The sequence below is a fragment of the Actinia tenebrosa genome, unplaced genomic scaffold (assembly GCF_029948245.1).
Source record: "Actinia tenebrosa isolate PJP-AT-01 unplaced genomic scaffold, QUT_ActTen_1.0 PGA_scaffold0__85_contigs__length_37466705, whole genome shotgun sequence".
Taxonomy (NCBI): Eukaryota; Metazoa; Cnidaria; class Anthozoa; order Actiniaria; family Actiniidae; genus Actinia; species Actinia tenebrosa.
In genome coordinates this window covers 31,748,205-31,764,583 of record NW_028292569.1, presented here as the reverse complement: position 1 = coordinate 31,764,583, position 16,379 = coordinate 31,748,205, and the positions used below count along the sequence as shown (strand labels likewise).

The following is a 16,379-nucleotide window of genomic DNA, read 5'->3' as shown; positions in this document are numbered from 1 at the left end:
TATACCACGAGGTATTTATATAAGTGATAAATAAGTAAGAACCTTTAAAAGGAACTTGTGATAATACTAGCTTATAAGAACTTAGAGGTAAAATGAAATCAAGAAGCGGACGTCTTGATTACTAGACGCCGGTTGCCAATTGCAGCTTTATCATTATCATTATCATGACTTATTGCGCATGTGCCAGGAGTCGCATAAGGCCTTCATATCGCTCGTCCAGCCAGCTCTGCTCTGCGCCACCAATTTAGCCGCATTCCAGCTAGTCCAGACGCTGTACCCTCTCCTTTGCCGCTCCGCTTAAGTTTTTGGGCTTCCTGTGTCGCCGAAAAACAAAAGCGGAGCGGCAAAGGAGAGGGTACAGCGTCTGGAATATATTCCAGCTTGTCCATCGCGCCTTGTCTTGTTTAAGCTTGGTGCGCGCATAACGACAGAGTAATCCTCATACATTATGATTATTGTATTTGATATCGCAGATGAAGTACAGTGAATTGTCAACTTTATAAGTATTAGGGATTACGTCGCTACGGAATAAAGATCTCGTATTTCTTGAAATCGATTTTAGGAATAAGGTTACCAACCACGTAATATTTACAATCAGCTTTATGAAGTCTTTTAATTTAATTTTTAATTTAGTTACGCGACTGACAACCCCGTTTTTCTTTCCAAATGACTTTTTTAACTCGTGGAATATTTTTTGGGTAATATACCACAGCAGATGTTGCCAATCAGAACATATGTTTTAACGTTATACCATGTTGTACACCATGATAAATTTCAGATATTTTGTTTTATATGTCACTTCACATATGAGTTAGGTCAGTATTCCCCAACGAACCAAATCCAGTTAGGCCAAATGACCACGTGTCATTCTCTTTATTGAGTTGTATCCATGTATCTTCTCATGCGCAACCCTCAAACAAAGAAATAATACTCTAGGGAATGACACGTGGTCTGAAATGGTAAGCATTACGCCCAAGTAGATTTGGTCCATTTAAGAATAAATCACAATTACTAGTTTACCATGGTAGCTTCACATGTCGTATCACAATCTTAGTTATATATCATGCTGTATATAGTTTTAATGCATGATTTTCATGCATGCAGCATCCAGGTTCGCATGGTGAAAAACCATGACTACCACGCACGCGCAGTTCATATATTGGTACTATCAGTTTGTATAACCTTTGATTTTCTCATTTGGCTTGACGAACTTTTCGTACTGTTTGGTCTCGAGTTCAACTGTCTTAGTGACTTCACGACGGCTCTGTGTTTTCTCCTGACGAACAGTGACAACGTCTTGGAAAACTTTGGTATTTTGATCGAATAAACGATTGGATTCACCAAAGAATTTCCATAATGTAAAAGTTTACTGAAGTAAAACGCTTCGTCAGGTAGGCCCTTTTGTCCGCCACGAAAGAACACGACAATATTCAAAATATAAAAAGGAACCCACGTGATTAAAAACATCGCAGTCACAATACAAAGGGTGGTTAGAATGACGTCATGGTCCAGTCGCCGTTGGCAACCGCTCTCAGGGTCACGCACATTGTCATAGTAACTATCAATCGAGTCGTTGAAGCGACGTCTTGGCTTGCGCGGGCGCTTACATATTTTGAATTTTAGTCTTATCCAGATGAGGCTGTAAGCTATACATATAATAATGAGGGAAGTGAATATGAAGACGATGATTAAGTAGAAGAAGAATCTGACCTTGAGTACTTGGTATGACCATAAGAAGTAGAATATGGAGATAAAACCTGATAAAATCCAAGATAGCGAGACCAGGAAATGGTAAAGACGCTTCGTCACGATGCGATGCTTTAACGGCCACAATATGGCGTAGAGACGTTCAATCGCTATGATCGTTAATGCGAAAATCGACGCAAAACCAGTGAAGATATCTACAGCCACGTAGGAATAGTAGAAGTCCATAGGAGTATATTGTCCGTGTTTCCAGTAAGAAACCAACGTGTACAAGTACATCGGGATGGTTATGCAACCAACGAGTAAATCTGCTACTGCCAGAGATACCAGGAAATAGTTGGCCCGGGAACGAAGAAGTTTCTTCCTGGTAAATACAGCGATTGTTAAAGCATTACCAACAAAAATGGCCACAGCGAGAATGCCAAACGAGCCAGACCAGACTACTAACTCTAGGAGGCTTAAAGATTTACTTCCGGTTGACGATGATTGGTTTGGGAAGTCACGTGTAAATGAATCTGAGAGATTGGGCAATTTCATTGGTGACGTCAAGGGCTCTGATTGGTTCCTCATTCTCACGCATGCGCAGTTATTCTTCTTGTGTGTTGTTCACGTTGTGTGTTAACTCAAGTCTGAAAAAAAAATGATGCAGCATTGTTGATTAATAAAATTATCTGCGCATGCGCATAGATAAATGGCATAATGACCCGGAAAACAATGGAATTAGAATCTACTACTCTGTATTATACAAACTATTTTTTCACAGGAAAAGTAAAATTCCTCTAGTACGTTGTAATATTCATTAACTGTCATGTTTTACTGTTGAGAGCGGAGTGAATACAACAATAACTACAGTAGGTATTTCTATGTTAAGCGTACGCACACCTTAGGGGCCGTTGTAACTATAGCCGTTAAATAAAAGGTGTCGGCCTAATAGAGGTTCGTTTAACTGAGAGTAAACTATGTAAAGACAGTTTCGGGACGGTAGAACTAGCTGTCCATTCAAAGAAAGGTGCACGTCTACTTAATAAACGTTTCGCTCAATAAAAGTGCTCGACATTTTATGCAGTTGTCGCTTTGCTTAAACGCATACAGGTATTTTAAACCAATCGCGCGTTTAACTCCTCATTTAGCTCTTTATCGAGTATGACTAATAAAATGAAACTTAAATAATGACTAATAAATAATAACAATCACATTTCCTAGCCGAGGGATGCATGCAGCCTTTGGTTGTGTGTACTACTTGAGATTATTTTCTATTTTTACTCTGAGGATTCGATCTTAGTCAACAGCGTTCTACAGTTCTGTACTATATGGATCGTTTAAACGAGTATTAATATTATATGTGTGGCCGTCTTGATGCACAAATCATCAATGAAATAATAAGTAATAAGAAAAATGAAGGAAAGATTGAGTTCTGTTGGCTACCCTTGCAAATCATGCTTATCAAGCTATCCACGAAAAAAAATAATTTGCGGAGTAGATTGTAGTATCACAACTACTTATTATAGCTCTACTATACTGAAACTCATCTTATATATTAAACTATATAACTTATATATTAAAAAAAACACTTGAATTAAAGTTCTTCCTTAGAACGAAATAAACAGGATAAAGAATCGTTCTTGAAGTAAATATTAAAAATAATTTACTCACGATATATTTCGTTTATGACAGTCGTTATAACACAACATCGTGCATACGACAAAGCACCGACTGCTCATAGACTGCTCATATCCATGCAGCAGTGTTTTCGCTCACTGCAGCTTCGACAAATCACCAAAAATCACTTATTTATTTCTATATTTATATAATGTTATTCTAATGATTATAAATTTATAAATCGATGACCTTGAGATCAGCGTAAGAAAAAGAAATGCCCCTTTGTATTCTGAAAAGTAATCTTCTAACAAGCTCTCCTGTTAAAGCTTTACCCATAGATTTTAAATTTACCTTCAAATAGATATTCTGAGCTGACGGCCGGATAATTTATTTATGCTTCGACGTCGAAGTGGTGTTATTTCTTTATTTCAGTCATAAGATTGTCTTGGAGCTTTCAATCCCTTGCTTGATTTACTTTATCATTTCTTAATACCCAGGCTTTCTTCCATTACCTTGCCTTGATCACTATCTATATATAACTACTGTATATTTAGACACAAGCTTCTTGGCTCCAAAAAGCGTTTCCTCCTCGCTTCGCTCTTTCTTTCTTTGTCTCTTCTCGAAAACAAATTTCTAGTTATAAGGCAAAAGAATCCTTTTTTTTCAATTTCCAATACGGAGCGCTCAGAATTTATTTATCCGTTGTAATATCCGTGGTTAAAGTGCGACTATTCGTCAAATGTCAAGACTTAAATTGAAACAACCCGTTCCTCTAATTATATGCTTTGCAGCTCTCGAGATTTTAAGAAACATTAATTACTTTAAAAAGTTACTTTGAGAAACGCGGAATACAAAATCCACTCAAAGGACGGTTAATAAAAGCTTGTTCATTTAACCTATTAGCGACATGCTCAAGTGGCCTAAGGCTCCCAAGATTTTATTTCAAGAATATTGTTTTCCTCTGATAATGAATCAATGTATTTACTGTGTATCTCATGTGGTGATTTTCTCAAAATTTTGAAGGCTTTCTATTCCTGTCACTAAAAGTTCGTATCTGGTTTGTTGCATGACATAACTCGACTGATGGGATGATATCCTAAATCTTCATCATCCGGTCTTAATATCTGTAATCACATTGGTTTGGAAGTATTGTTTACATTAGCGTTCGGATATACAACCCCTCGCTTTCTTGCCCCTGGAGACAACAAATCTATCCATATCCATCAAGGAACCTTTATGTCTTAGGCGGGTTTTAATAAGATTTAAGATTTTTTTGTTCTCGTTGTATTCGGAAAATAAACATAATATTCCCGGTTCATTGTTTGTTGTGTCTATTTGCAATGAAACACCTCCATGCAAAAATATCGCATGCAAAATGAAAATGGAATAATTTTTCATTTGTATACAACAAGTAAACCCCGTATATTTGTTTTGGAATATTGTCGAGATTTTCAGACACCCTTTGCCGATATTTTTAGATTTTCATTTTTTGTTATTAATGGCGGTCCAAAGCTTTGTAAGCAATGTAATGTGCCTATAATAATATGCGTCTATTTTAAGGGTTCTGTGAACACTGATCATTGTCATGGTAACCGGACATCAAGATGGATACAAATTTACCATTAGTAAATGATCTAAGCAACTGTTATAAATACATAGTTACGGTGCATTAATAATGCCGAGTTTTAACGCTATAACCGAGTACCAAATCGCTCTCCGTTGTAGTCCTTATTACAGCGGTTGCAATCTACCTGTTTTCTAGCAGCGTTGCTATGTACACATTTCGGTTAACGTTTTTCTATGTTTATACATCACTGATTAAAAAATTCAAATAACACAAACATATAAGTTAATTCTTTCGGAGGGAGGAAAACCGGAGAATCCAGAGAAAAAGCTTGAATTTGAAGAAAACCAACAAGCGACTGTAATGTGTGACAAGCTAGCTAGGTACTGAATTTAAAAAAAATAAGACTCATTGACTCCGACGAAGGACTAACGTCCGAAACGTCAGTCTACTATCTTTCGTATTTACGGTGATAAAATTATCTACTACGACACATTTGTTTCAACTAAAAAACACCGACGCAGTCCAAGCTAGTTCCAAAACCAGTCGTTATCTAAAAAAATAAGAAATGAGGAGAGCAACTTTTAAATCAAAAGACCAAATGCAAAATAATTTAAAAAAGAAAGCGAGGAAAAAATTTAAAAAAAGAAAAAGAGAAAAAGAAAAGAAATGTCAACAACAAACGAATTGAATTAGTAAGCTTAGGATACCTGTTCAGTAATATTATAGCCTTGGGCAATCTGCGGTTTAGATGAAACAGAATTAGAAAATAGGCTCTGAAATAACAGAGACCATTAGTCTAGGGTCTAGGATAAAACATGTACCATTAATGACCAGAATTATGCCAAACTATGCTGTTTATTTTATTTGTCAAATATAATAATAATAATAATAATAATAATAATAATAATAATGATGATGATGATGATGATGATGATAATAATACTAATAATGATGCTAATACTACTACTACTAATAATACTAATAAATACTAATAATGATAATAATAATAATAAATATTAATAATAATAATAACAATAATAATAATTGTCGCGTGATCGAGGTTAAGTTATGATTTATATTCTAGTGTATTAATTTGAAAGTATCATTAAAAATTCATGAAATGCTTTTTTTACAATTCATATTTCCTTTAATTTTTAATCAACTTTATTTTGCTATTTTGAAGCACAAGCCTTTCTCACATAATTTGACAAGCTTTTAACAACACGAAGCAATTATCATCTACATTACAGCCCATGAGATATTAGTAATGCTGAACTTGAACCAGATTGATAGCTTAACTTAGATAATCTATCACTGTCTTTGCTTGTAGTTTTCTGAGGACCGACTAAGCTTACTATTGCTTTTTCATAATAACCTTTTCTATTTCACCTATCATATTTCTCTAACAGTATCACCAATGCTAGGTTCTTATTTTTTTTCAAATGTATTTTGCTATTCTCGAAAGAGTGGTATGCACTGAACTATTTAAAAATGGTTGTTGGAGACATGGGAGATTGGCGAAAAATCATTCCAAGACCAGTACAATTAAACACAATTGTCCGAGGCCTCTAAAATGGTTTCGAGCAACACTGGATACCTCAACACTAGCCTCCGTGTTCTTGACGAGAATAATAAAAAACACCAGTCATTCCAGCTATTCTTGCCGGAATGTCTTATCGCTCATCGTCTTTGCTCCAATAACCTCAGTTTTTTGACTAGATACACCTACTTGCAAGAACGTTGTCATACGAAAATAGAACATTAGTGATTTAGTGGGATAGGAATTATATTAAAAAACAAAAGAAGATCACTGAAGCTGAACTTTTTCATTTGTCTTTTAATGAATTCCTTTCTCACTAAATTACTAATGTTCTATTCTTGTATGACAACCTTCTTGCAAGTAGGTGTATATCGTCTTTATGCACTTAGTCATAAAGTGCGATTCTAATTAATGATAATACATTGGCGTTTCTTCAATACACGATAATTTTTATTTCCTTTGCTTGCATAATTAATCGCAATTCCGCCTTCTTGTTATGACTTTCCTTTGAATTTAGAAGAGTGAGGTGCCTTTGCGTAAATTGTTGTGGTGCGCACAAGGCCTACGAAAGTAATATACTAATATTGCCAGCAATTGTTTTTGTGCATAGCTATTTTGAAAACATATCATAATATTTTTACAAGAACAGTCATTAGTGCAATTCTTAACTAATTCATTCATCTAACTATTCCATAAGCTGTCACAGTTGTGCAAGGTTATTAAGAATATTTTACGGCTAGGTTTTCTAGAAGACAGCCAGACAATCGGTTCATCGCTACTAACTTCAAAACATATCATAAAATATTTTCTGGGAGCTGTCTTACTGACTTACATGCAAAATTATTTCAGATAAAAATATAGAATATTTCGTTGGACTTAAAAAACATTACTTCAGCTTTCTGTGGCGTATCTTTCTCGGCATTTTTTTTTTTTTTTTTGCCGCTTGTTAATTGTTTTAAAGTGATAACACCATTAACACTTACGCTCAAACTAGGACTTTCCTTACATGCATGGAAATTTCAGTCTATTTATCTCACTTTGTCTTACCTTAAACGAAGAAGAAGACTCAAGAAAGAGCTTGTTCCAAACGTTAGAATACTTTTGTGATTTTTTTTTTTACAGCAGAATATCCGAGAAATCGGAAAAATAAAAGCGTCATCTAGCAGGGTTTAGCGACACTCATGCGGCGAAGATTATCGCGTGAGTGATATTGAACGGTAAAATATACTGATGTGCTGTAGCTGTAATCCGTTAACAAAAGCAATTTCCTGCGACGAACTTCTTATGTATTATTAATGATTTTCCTGGGGTCTTGAATATTTATTCTTAAAACAACTACTTCGCTTGCAATATACTATTACATCAAATACTTGTATGTATTATATAGCACATTTGTCCTAAGTTCTACGTTCTCGTGACTGCGTAATTAATTATGGATTTTCTTAACTGAGACGCTACTGAAGGGAAACTTAGTAACACTTTTGAAAAATGAAAAATTTTACGAAGATTATATTGTGTTAAACAATAGCCCAGTCATCTCTTGTCATAATATTCATGAATGGCTTATTTTAATATATTTTCTAATATTTCTTTTACTTATTAATCGACTATTTTTTATTAGAGATATATTACTGATAACCAGAACATACCGCCATTACTAGGTAATGTGACCTAGGGGCATTTGCTCTATCCGTTCTAGCTTCTCATATCAAACTTTTGTTGACATGGAACAAAGAGGGAAAGAGAGTAGCGCAGTAATAGGGAGTTTTAGATTGACTTTTTTTTCTCCCCGCAGACGGCAAACGTGAGCACGTTTTCATAGTTTTCCTGTATTTTACTTTACCTTTTACAAACCTTCTCACCAAGCGCAAATATTCTTTTGTTTTTCTACTACTTGGACTTTTTTGCGATTCTTTTTCAGTAATTTAAAAGAATTTTTTACTGGTCAACTGACGTTTCATGTTTGCCGTGAACGTAAATCTAAAACTCTCTATTAGATTCTATCGCGTGTGGGACCTACATTTGTAGTAAAAACATGCATTATTGTCCGCGTTCCTTTTGGTCATCTTCAAGAAACAAAGGCCAAAGGTTCTAGTTTTATTGTTTTAGTGGCGTTTTGTCGTTGGATTAGCCAATTATAAAAACGTAGAAGCCACATTCACAAGTTTCAAGGACAAAAGACATGGTCGCCATGTTGGTTGATATGACAAAAGACACCAAGACCAAATCTTTCAAGTCATCCAGCACTCTTATTCATGAAATAGTAATTCTTTTCTTAATTTCATTTTTTGAGTCACATTTTTATGTTGTAAAGCGTCTTTGAACTTACGGATATCGACGCTATATAAATTATTCCTTATTATTATTATTATTATTATTATTATTATTATTATTACATGGCGCCTATGATGTCACATGCACAAGGACAAAAGACATGGCCGCCATGTTGGTTGACATGACAAAAGAAACGAAGACCCAATCTTTCAAGTCAACCAACATGGTGCTTATGATGTCACATGCACAAGGACAAAGGGAAACGAAGACCCAATCTTTCAAGTCAACCAACATGGTGCTTATGATGTCAAATGCACAAGGACAAAGGGCAACGAAGACCAAATCTTTCAAGTCAACCAACATGGTGCTTATGATGTCACATGCAAAAGGACAAAGGGCAACGAAGACCAAATATTTCAAGTCAACCCAACATGGCGCCTATGATGTCAAATGCACTGACAGAATACAGCAATAAATATTCAAAATGACAAACTGACCGATATAATCATGATAAATTATATCAATTTGAGAAAACGCGATCTCGAACGGATTAAAAACACGGGAGCTGGCCAGTGTTGTGTGGTTATTAATGTAGCTAAGAGCCACAGAACACGATTTTTTGCAGGTGTACGATAGTGTTTTCAATAAACCTTTCATCATTAATAATGATATAACAAGAATTAATAGCTTAACATCTAGACGATTATTCTCTTAGACTTCTAATGAAATGATTTGTTACTCAGAAAGCCGGATTCTCACCAAATTTTAAGGTTCAAAAATTTTGTATTGTTTAAAAAATCTGCGTTTTTAAGAAGCCAGGAATATTGCCGCCTGAATCCGTCAAAGTGACAAAAGCTCGACATTTTTACTATGTAATGTTCTACTCAATATTCAAAAGTTTTTGAATGCAATCGATACTAATGAGAACGCGCCAACCCACGATTAAATGTGGTGCACGTATGTCACCCACTACACTTGACTTGCCTCATTCTGATACACCACAGTCTGGAGATGAATTCATGGTTCCGACTCGCCTTAGTTACAGTTGCTATGTCCCATAACCTTAACACTGTTATCTAGAATATCTCCGATTTTAAAACTCTGATCGCGGAAAATTGATTTTAGATTGTTTCAATAGTTGACTGTCCTGCGAAGAGAATAGAAAATTGTCTCGTAGTCCTTGTAGTACTCTTTAAAACAGATACAGTGTAGTTGTTTGTGGGACAAGATTTTAATTCCGCTGAGAAAACTGCTGCAACGTTGATTGGTTCGCTACTGAGTCGGAGCTATTTTATTGAAATGATTGGCATGTTACATGATACTTTGAAGATTTAAGGCACCCTTTCCTTTACGTAAGAGATAACATGCGACTGTTTTTTTCTTAGCATTCAATTTCTAATGTATGTCCGTGGCTGTCCCAAACAAAATCTTTGGAATTTGGTATTTTTCTATCCCTCTTTGTGCATAAAAATCTTTGTTTGAGTAAAGAAATGAATAATGCTCAAGGGAATGGCATGTGGATTGAAATGGGAAAACATTACGCCCAAAGTAAAAAGGCCCATAAAAGAAATAATACTCAAGGGAATGACACGTGGTCTGAAATGGGAAAACGTTACACCCAAAGTAAAAAAGCCCATAAAAGAAATAATACTCAAGGGAATGACACGTGGTCTGAAATGGGAAAAACATTACGCCCAAAGTAAAAGGGTCCATAAAAGAAATAATACTCAAGGGAATGACACGTGGTCTGAAATGGCCAAACGTTACGCCCAAAGAAAAAGGGCCTATAAAAGAAATAATACTCAAGGGAATGGCACGTGGTCTATTATGGAAAATACTGTGCATAAATTAAAAGAGTCATTAAAATGGAGGTTTGACGTAAAACAATTACTGCTACCGCACAATCCAATCGATTTGAATCTAAATATATTTATAACTATCAAGCTAACTTACGAATTGAAAATACTTGCTGAAACAATCAATTTTAGCTTATTACAAATATGGACAAACATTGTACTGGAATCAAGTTTGGATATTACAATAGCTAAAAGTTGTAAAGAATATTTTAGCTTGAAAGGTGTCATAAAAAGTTTCCAATTTAATCTATCTTTGTTCAATGTAACTTGTAAGAATGATACTTGAACGAGCTGAATTTTCGCTTCAAAATGATCCACTTCGACTGCCATCAAGTCCAGTGTGAAACGACGCACTAAAAACCATTAGCTCAAAGAAACATTGATATCTTATCCGACCATTCTTGGCTGTACTGTCTAATTCTATTGTGTATATAGTGCAGAACTGAGTCATTTACCGTAAAACGGCCGCAAACAGACTTTATACGATATTAAAACAATAGAATCGGTGTTCATCTCGTGAATTGCATTTAGCTGTACCACAAAGACCTCATTTGATAATTTTTCTAATATCGAGAAACGAAAAAACTAACTGGACTTGAAGAGACGGTGTACTTGATATCTTGACTTGAACGCGTGATTAAATCACAGACTAAAAAAAAATTTCTCAAAGGTGAAAAAATGACAATTGATTAAATTGAAAGAGCGAGAGATAAACGAAAAAAAGCCTTCATTTCTTGCAAAAGATATTTTTTGTTTGCATATCTAACTTAAATATTTAATGATTTCTAATTGATCGATAATTTTCGGCCGATATACTGATTGCAAATGTACAAATATGTGGCCGAGCGTACAATCGTTAATGGCTTCCCATTTCACCGATATTTACCCACCTGCAACCTCGTCCATCTATATGACTTTACATTTTACATGTTTGCCGACAATGACTTCTACGGACGCCACTTATGACGAAGATACAGCATTTCTTTCTCAATTAGAGTATTTAATTAAGCCATACACAGAATTACGACAAAAAAAAAAAAAAAAAAAAAGTTTTACGGATTCGAGTTCGTCCTTAAGAGATTCTATGAAAATATTTGAAACCGCATGCCTAGCTTGGCAAAGAGGTACACAACCAATTAACGTTTCCCGAGGTTGACTCACGGCTAGGCTTTGGCGGGATTATATGAGCGCATTAATCACTTTAGGCCTTGATGGATCTTTGTGAAATATTAGAGCTCTCTTAAGTCGCTTCTTCTTCGAATATATATTTAAAAAAAATTGCGCAACGCTCTGAAGTTTACAGAAAACACTAATTCTGCAGATATAATGTCATTTTCAGCTGCATGAGCCCCCTGTAGCTTTTGCCTGCGAATTTTTGAGATAACATTACTGTAATTGTTTTTAAAACAACGAGTCTAAATGCGATCGAAAGAAACAAGCTTCAAAGATTCGCCGTGGCAAGTGTCTACTAAAAGCTCTCCCTCCGAGGGAACATGAGATAATGATACCTCAGTAAACATGTTTCCGTTCACCGGAATGTCGGTACCCGCATCTGAATTCATTTTATGTTTTTGTCTTCTCAAACTATTAAACTTTTACCACTTTTAATGACAGAATAATTTTACAACATCCGTTGAATAAAAAAACATATTTAAATAGTGGAGTAGTTGGGATGAATAAGGGATAGAAGGATACGTGCTGAATAATGTGGTATCCTATATTCATTTTGATTCAATTGTATGATAGTCTTAATTTCATTCTAATTTTCTTTTCTTTCCCTCTTTAATCATATTTTTCGTCTCTAAATCTATCTCATTTATTTTTCAATTCTCTATTTTCCTTTTCCTTCACTTGTTCATAACTTTTCCTTTTTCTTTCCTTTTCAAGTCCTTTTATTTTTACTTCTTTATTCTTATTTTAATTTAATTCGTTTATTTTTTGCCCGTAATTTTCACTTCTTTTTGTTTCTTTTCTCAATTTCCTTTCGGCGTTTATTTAATTCTATTTTCTTCTCCCTTGATTCCCTATCATTTCCTTCCCATTTTGACTTATACTTTTACTCTATTTTCCTTGTCTTATTGTTTTCAACTACTAATTTCCCTTGTTTCCTGTTATTCTTTCTTATTTTCTCTACTGCTTTTCTTTCATTCCCAGCCAGTCACCTTTTTGCTTATCTCAATTATCCAGACAAAACACAAGTTTTATTTTCTCAGTTTTAGACTCAATATACCATAAATATTTCAGTACCAATATACCGATCCATTTGCCCTTAAAACCCACTCCTAACGAACAAATTTGCAATTACAATTAATCTACAAAACAAAATTAATTTCCAAATCCTTTTGCTATAAATAGACTCAATACCTAATTCTCTAGAATTACCCCGCAAACTACTTTGCTCTAGTTCTAATCCTCATGAATTATCATCCTATATATCTAGTGACGGATCTCACAAGACTATGTCGCAATTTTTACATTACCAAATCAATTTTCTAACTTTCTTTTTAATCCTAAATGTTAAGATGAAATTTGAAGAACCAGGTATTGAGAAATTTAACTTAAAATCATCAGAAAGAAAAACAGTTCAGAAATACAGGCAAATTGGTCTCGCTTTTTTCCGGACGGTTTTGGATGAAAAATACGCAAAAAAAAGAAAATTATTTAATAAAAAAGGTTTTTTGGGAAACACAAAATATAACTATTTTGGAATTTAAAATTGAATATTGCGCTTCACAAGTTATGATATCATGTATTTAATCAAATTTTCTTTGAAGAGTTTAAATATTTTGTTTGTCGTTCAACAGATTTTATAAATGTGAGTGTGAGTTGAGAAAAAAAATCTTTTTGTACCATAAACAAACATACCTTTTTCTGAGGTTAATGTTGGCCCCTTTTTTCGTAAAACGTTGTTCTAGTGAAGTCTTTTGAAGCAGTTGCTACATAAATAAATTAACATCCCAAAGTTGTGAAAATAACACAGCCAAGCGTGTGGAATGTCCTTCAGAAAATTAAGTCAGCTTTGAGTTTGTTCCGGTTCTTGTGAACGAGTCGAGAGTCCTATTACTGAAAAAGGCAAGGAATGTTTGAAGGAGTGAAAAGATAGAGACTTGAATGGATCGTACAGTGCTCAGTTCAGACGTTAGGCCTTAAATATCTAGCTCAATCCTCTGAATCACAAAATCAAATAAATATCTCCCTCGCTCTTTTCCAAGTGTTAATAAAACCTTTTTGTGATTGGCTGATTGCCTATCACACGTCATCGCTGACGAATACCAACCCGCTTTTCTCGTGAAAACTAAATGTAGAAAATCAAGTGTGTCAGACTAAAAGAATTAGGTAATTACTGCGAGGTACGATTATCACACTAAAAGCCTTCGCTATCTGTTGGTATAAGTTTGTAGATTACGTGTAGAAATGACAAATGTACACGTCCTGCGAATCACGTGATATATATATCAGGAATTTCCTTGTTTTTTCCCCATTGAGATATATCAATTAACTTTCCCTAATTCAACTAAAAAATACTTAAAGAAATCAATTTTAAAAATGGAGTTTCATACCTTAATGCCTTTAGGCATGACTTGCAAACGAGAACACGTCAACTGAAAACTGTTTTTAATACAATAAAAATAAATGAAAGTAACTCAGTCCTTCCTAAGAGGGTGTGACATGTCACTCACGCTTTTTGAGCGAGGTTTCTGGTTCTTTAGTTCGAAAGATTGTTAATTGAGTGAAAAAATTTAATAAAAACGTCGGTTCCTGCTGGAGAAAAACAGGTATACAAAGTTTGGCATGTGCTTTGAGGGATTAAGAAGGTTCTGGTATAAGGAAGAATTATTTCATCTTTGCTACAAAGTATTAAGGAAAACAATTTAGAACTTCCGAGATGGATTCATTATCCTAGATCATATTAATCTCAATTCAGATCTTAATGATCTCGCATCACAGACAATAGTTATCTGAAGAATACAGATCATACTAACTACTGATGTTATCATCACTGACAGACCATAATAATCTGAATAATACAGATCATACTAGCTACTGATGTTATCATCACTGACAGACCATAATAATCTGAATAATACAGATCATACTAGCTACTGATGTTATCATCACCGACAGACCATAATAATCTGAATAATACAGATCATAATAAAATGAACAATATAGACCTTAACGATCTCGTTAGTGATTTGAACAATACATAGGAGAATTAACTCATTATTGATCTCATTATCACAGACCAAAATGATCTCTTGATAATAGGGACTGATTGCAAATCGAGTCATCTTGGTAAAACTATAATGAGAGTCTTTTAGGAGGGTGTCAATGGGGGTGTACCCACTGATTGTCTGTTAACTTCTAATTTTTCGGCTGAAGATCAGTTAACTGTAATAATTTTAAGAGCGCTGGCCATAATATCCCAAATAATGAAATGTTATCTACTAATTTCAAGTTATTTGTCAATTAACTACTATTTTTTCTTTTATTTGTCAGTTAGCGACTAACCCCATTGGCACCCTTTTTTAGAAGCCAAAACCAAGCTAAACCAACATGTTTTGTCTTTTGTAGCAAATACATCTCTTTTTGTAGAAATACAGAATACTTTTCTTTCCTTTTGCCTCGACCTGGTAACGTGCTATTGACAGTATTCAGTACAGCAAATGACTTCCAAATAGATGTACGTTGGCAAATTAAAATGTCTCATTTCATTTCTAGTCAATCCTATCTTCTCTTTATCCCTCCACTAACCTTATATACATCCACAAGCTTGGCGAGTTATCCCAATAGAGCAACATACACCAACCTGTAGAAAAAATGAGTCCAAGTTCTTGTAAGTAATAACTCAGTACTTGTAACGTTGACATTACTTTTTGTATAGTCATATGTCAGTTATATGTCTCAAGTGTCGGTACTACAGATCCAATCAAATCCTTTACCAAGTCTTATTTTCCTGGATCATTCTACCAATATCTTTTGTGCACTTTGTGAAGTTTTTTAATTTCCTTGGCAATTACTTTCCGTCATTCTAATTATAGAATGTTCTAGAAGGTACAGACTAGTTATTTAGCGCCATTTGTCAAAGGCATTACATATTATTGCCAAGGGATTTCTTTAGCGTTTAAGACTTTAACAAACTTGAGCATGCGCGTCAGCTTCTTTCGCCTCAAGCAATATTAAGCATATAATTGCAATGTCATATCTGTTAAACAACATTGTTATTTTTTCATTACCGATATTTATTCTGTCAAAAGATTCATAAAAATGCTTCATAACACTTGCCATTTGGTAAAGCAAACATTTTGTTGTCGGCGGCTCCGGCCCCGATCCCGTTATCTCGCAGATGACAGCGGTGCTTTTTAGTAGTCCGCCAATCCTTTCGTTTTCTTTCATTAGCACGCTATCTGGTTTTAATTAAAGCTGGACTGATAGAAGAGAAGTAACTTCATCCCCAGGCTATTCCTATTCTCTTCGCTGTTTGGCAAGACGTCACGCAAGTGTCTGTCATACGAGTACCCTGACCAAATCCTCGATTTCGGTGAATAGTGATGTATGGAAGTAAATTGAGCGGCCTATGGTCAATACTTACTCTATTTTGAAAGCGTTAGTCTAACTCCGAGCGTTTTCTAAGGAGTACGTATGGTAGCTCTGAAGTCTCCGCCATTTTGGACCAATGGGAGAGCTGACAAGAAATAGCCTGGGTACGAGGATAGATGAGAAGGTAAATTTTAGTGTAATGTTATTGGATGATTTGACCCTTATTTGCTTAGCTGGCTATACTACCTACCTTTTAGAAGAAGACTTCGGGGGTAATCTAGGGCAACCCTTGAATCCT

At 34.8% G+C, this 16,379-nt stretch overlaps 1 protein-coding gene across 4 annotated transcripts; it reads right to left on the bottom strand.

Moving 5' to 3' along the window:
• Positions 1-441: 441 nt before the first annotated feature.
• Positions 442-15,351, bottom strand: LOC116298404 (adenosine receptor A3). 4 transcript variants are annotated; one of them, XM_031706844.2, is made up of 3 exons: positions 14,101-14,135; positions 13,406-13,603; positions 442-2,333 (listed from the first exon to the last, which is right to left on the bottom strand). In XM_031706844.2, the coding sequence occupies exon 3, from the start codon at positions 2,272-2,274 to the stop codon at positions 1,153-1,155; it is 1,122 nt and encodes a 373-aa protein (XP_031562704.1). In that variant the 5' UTR covers positions 2,275-2,333; positions 13,406-13,603; positions 14,101-14,135; the 3' UTR covers positions 442-1,152. The 4 variants fall into 4 exon arrangements, with proteins under 4 accessions (XP_031562704.1, XP_031562705.1, XP_031562707.1 ...); XM_031706845.2 differs by lacking the exons at positions 13,406-13,603; positions 14,101-14,135 and adding an exon at positions 15,296-15,351; XM_031706847.2 differs by lacking the exons at positions 13,406-13,603; positions 14,101-14,135 and adding an exon at positions 7,458-7,654.
• Between the last annotated feature and the right edge of the window lie 1,028 nt (positions 15,352-16,379).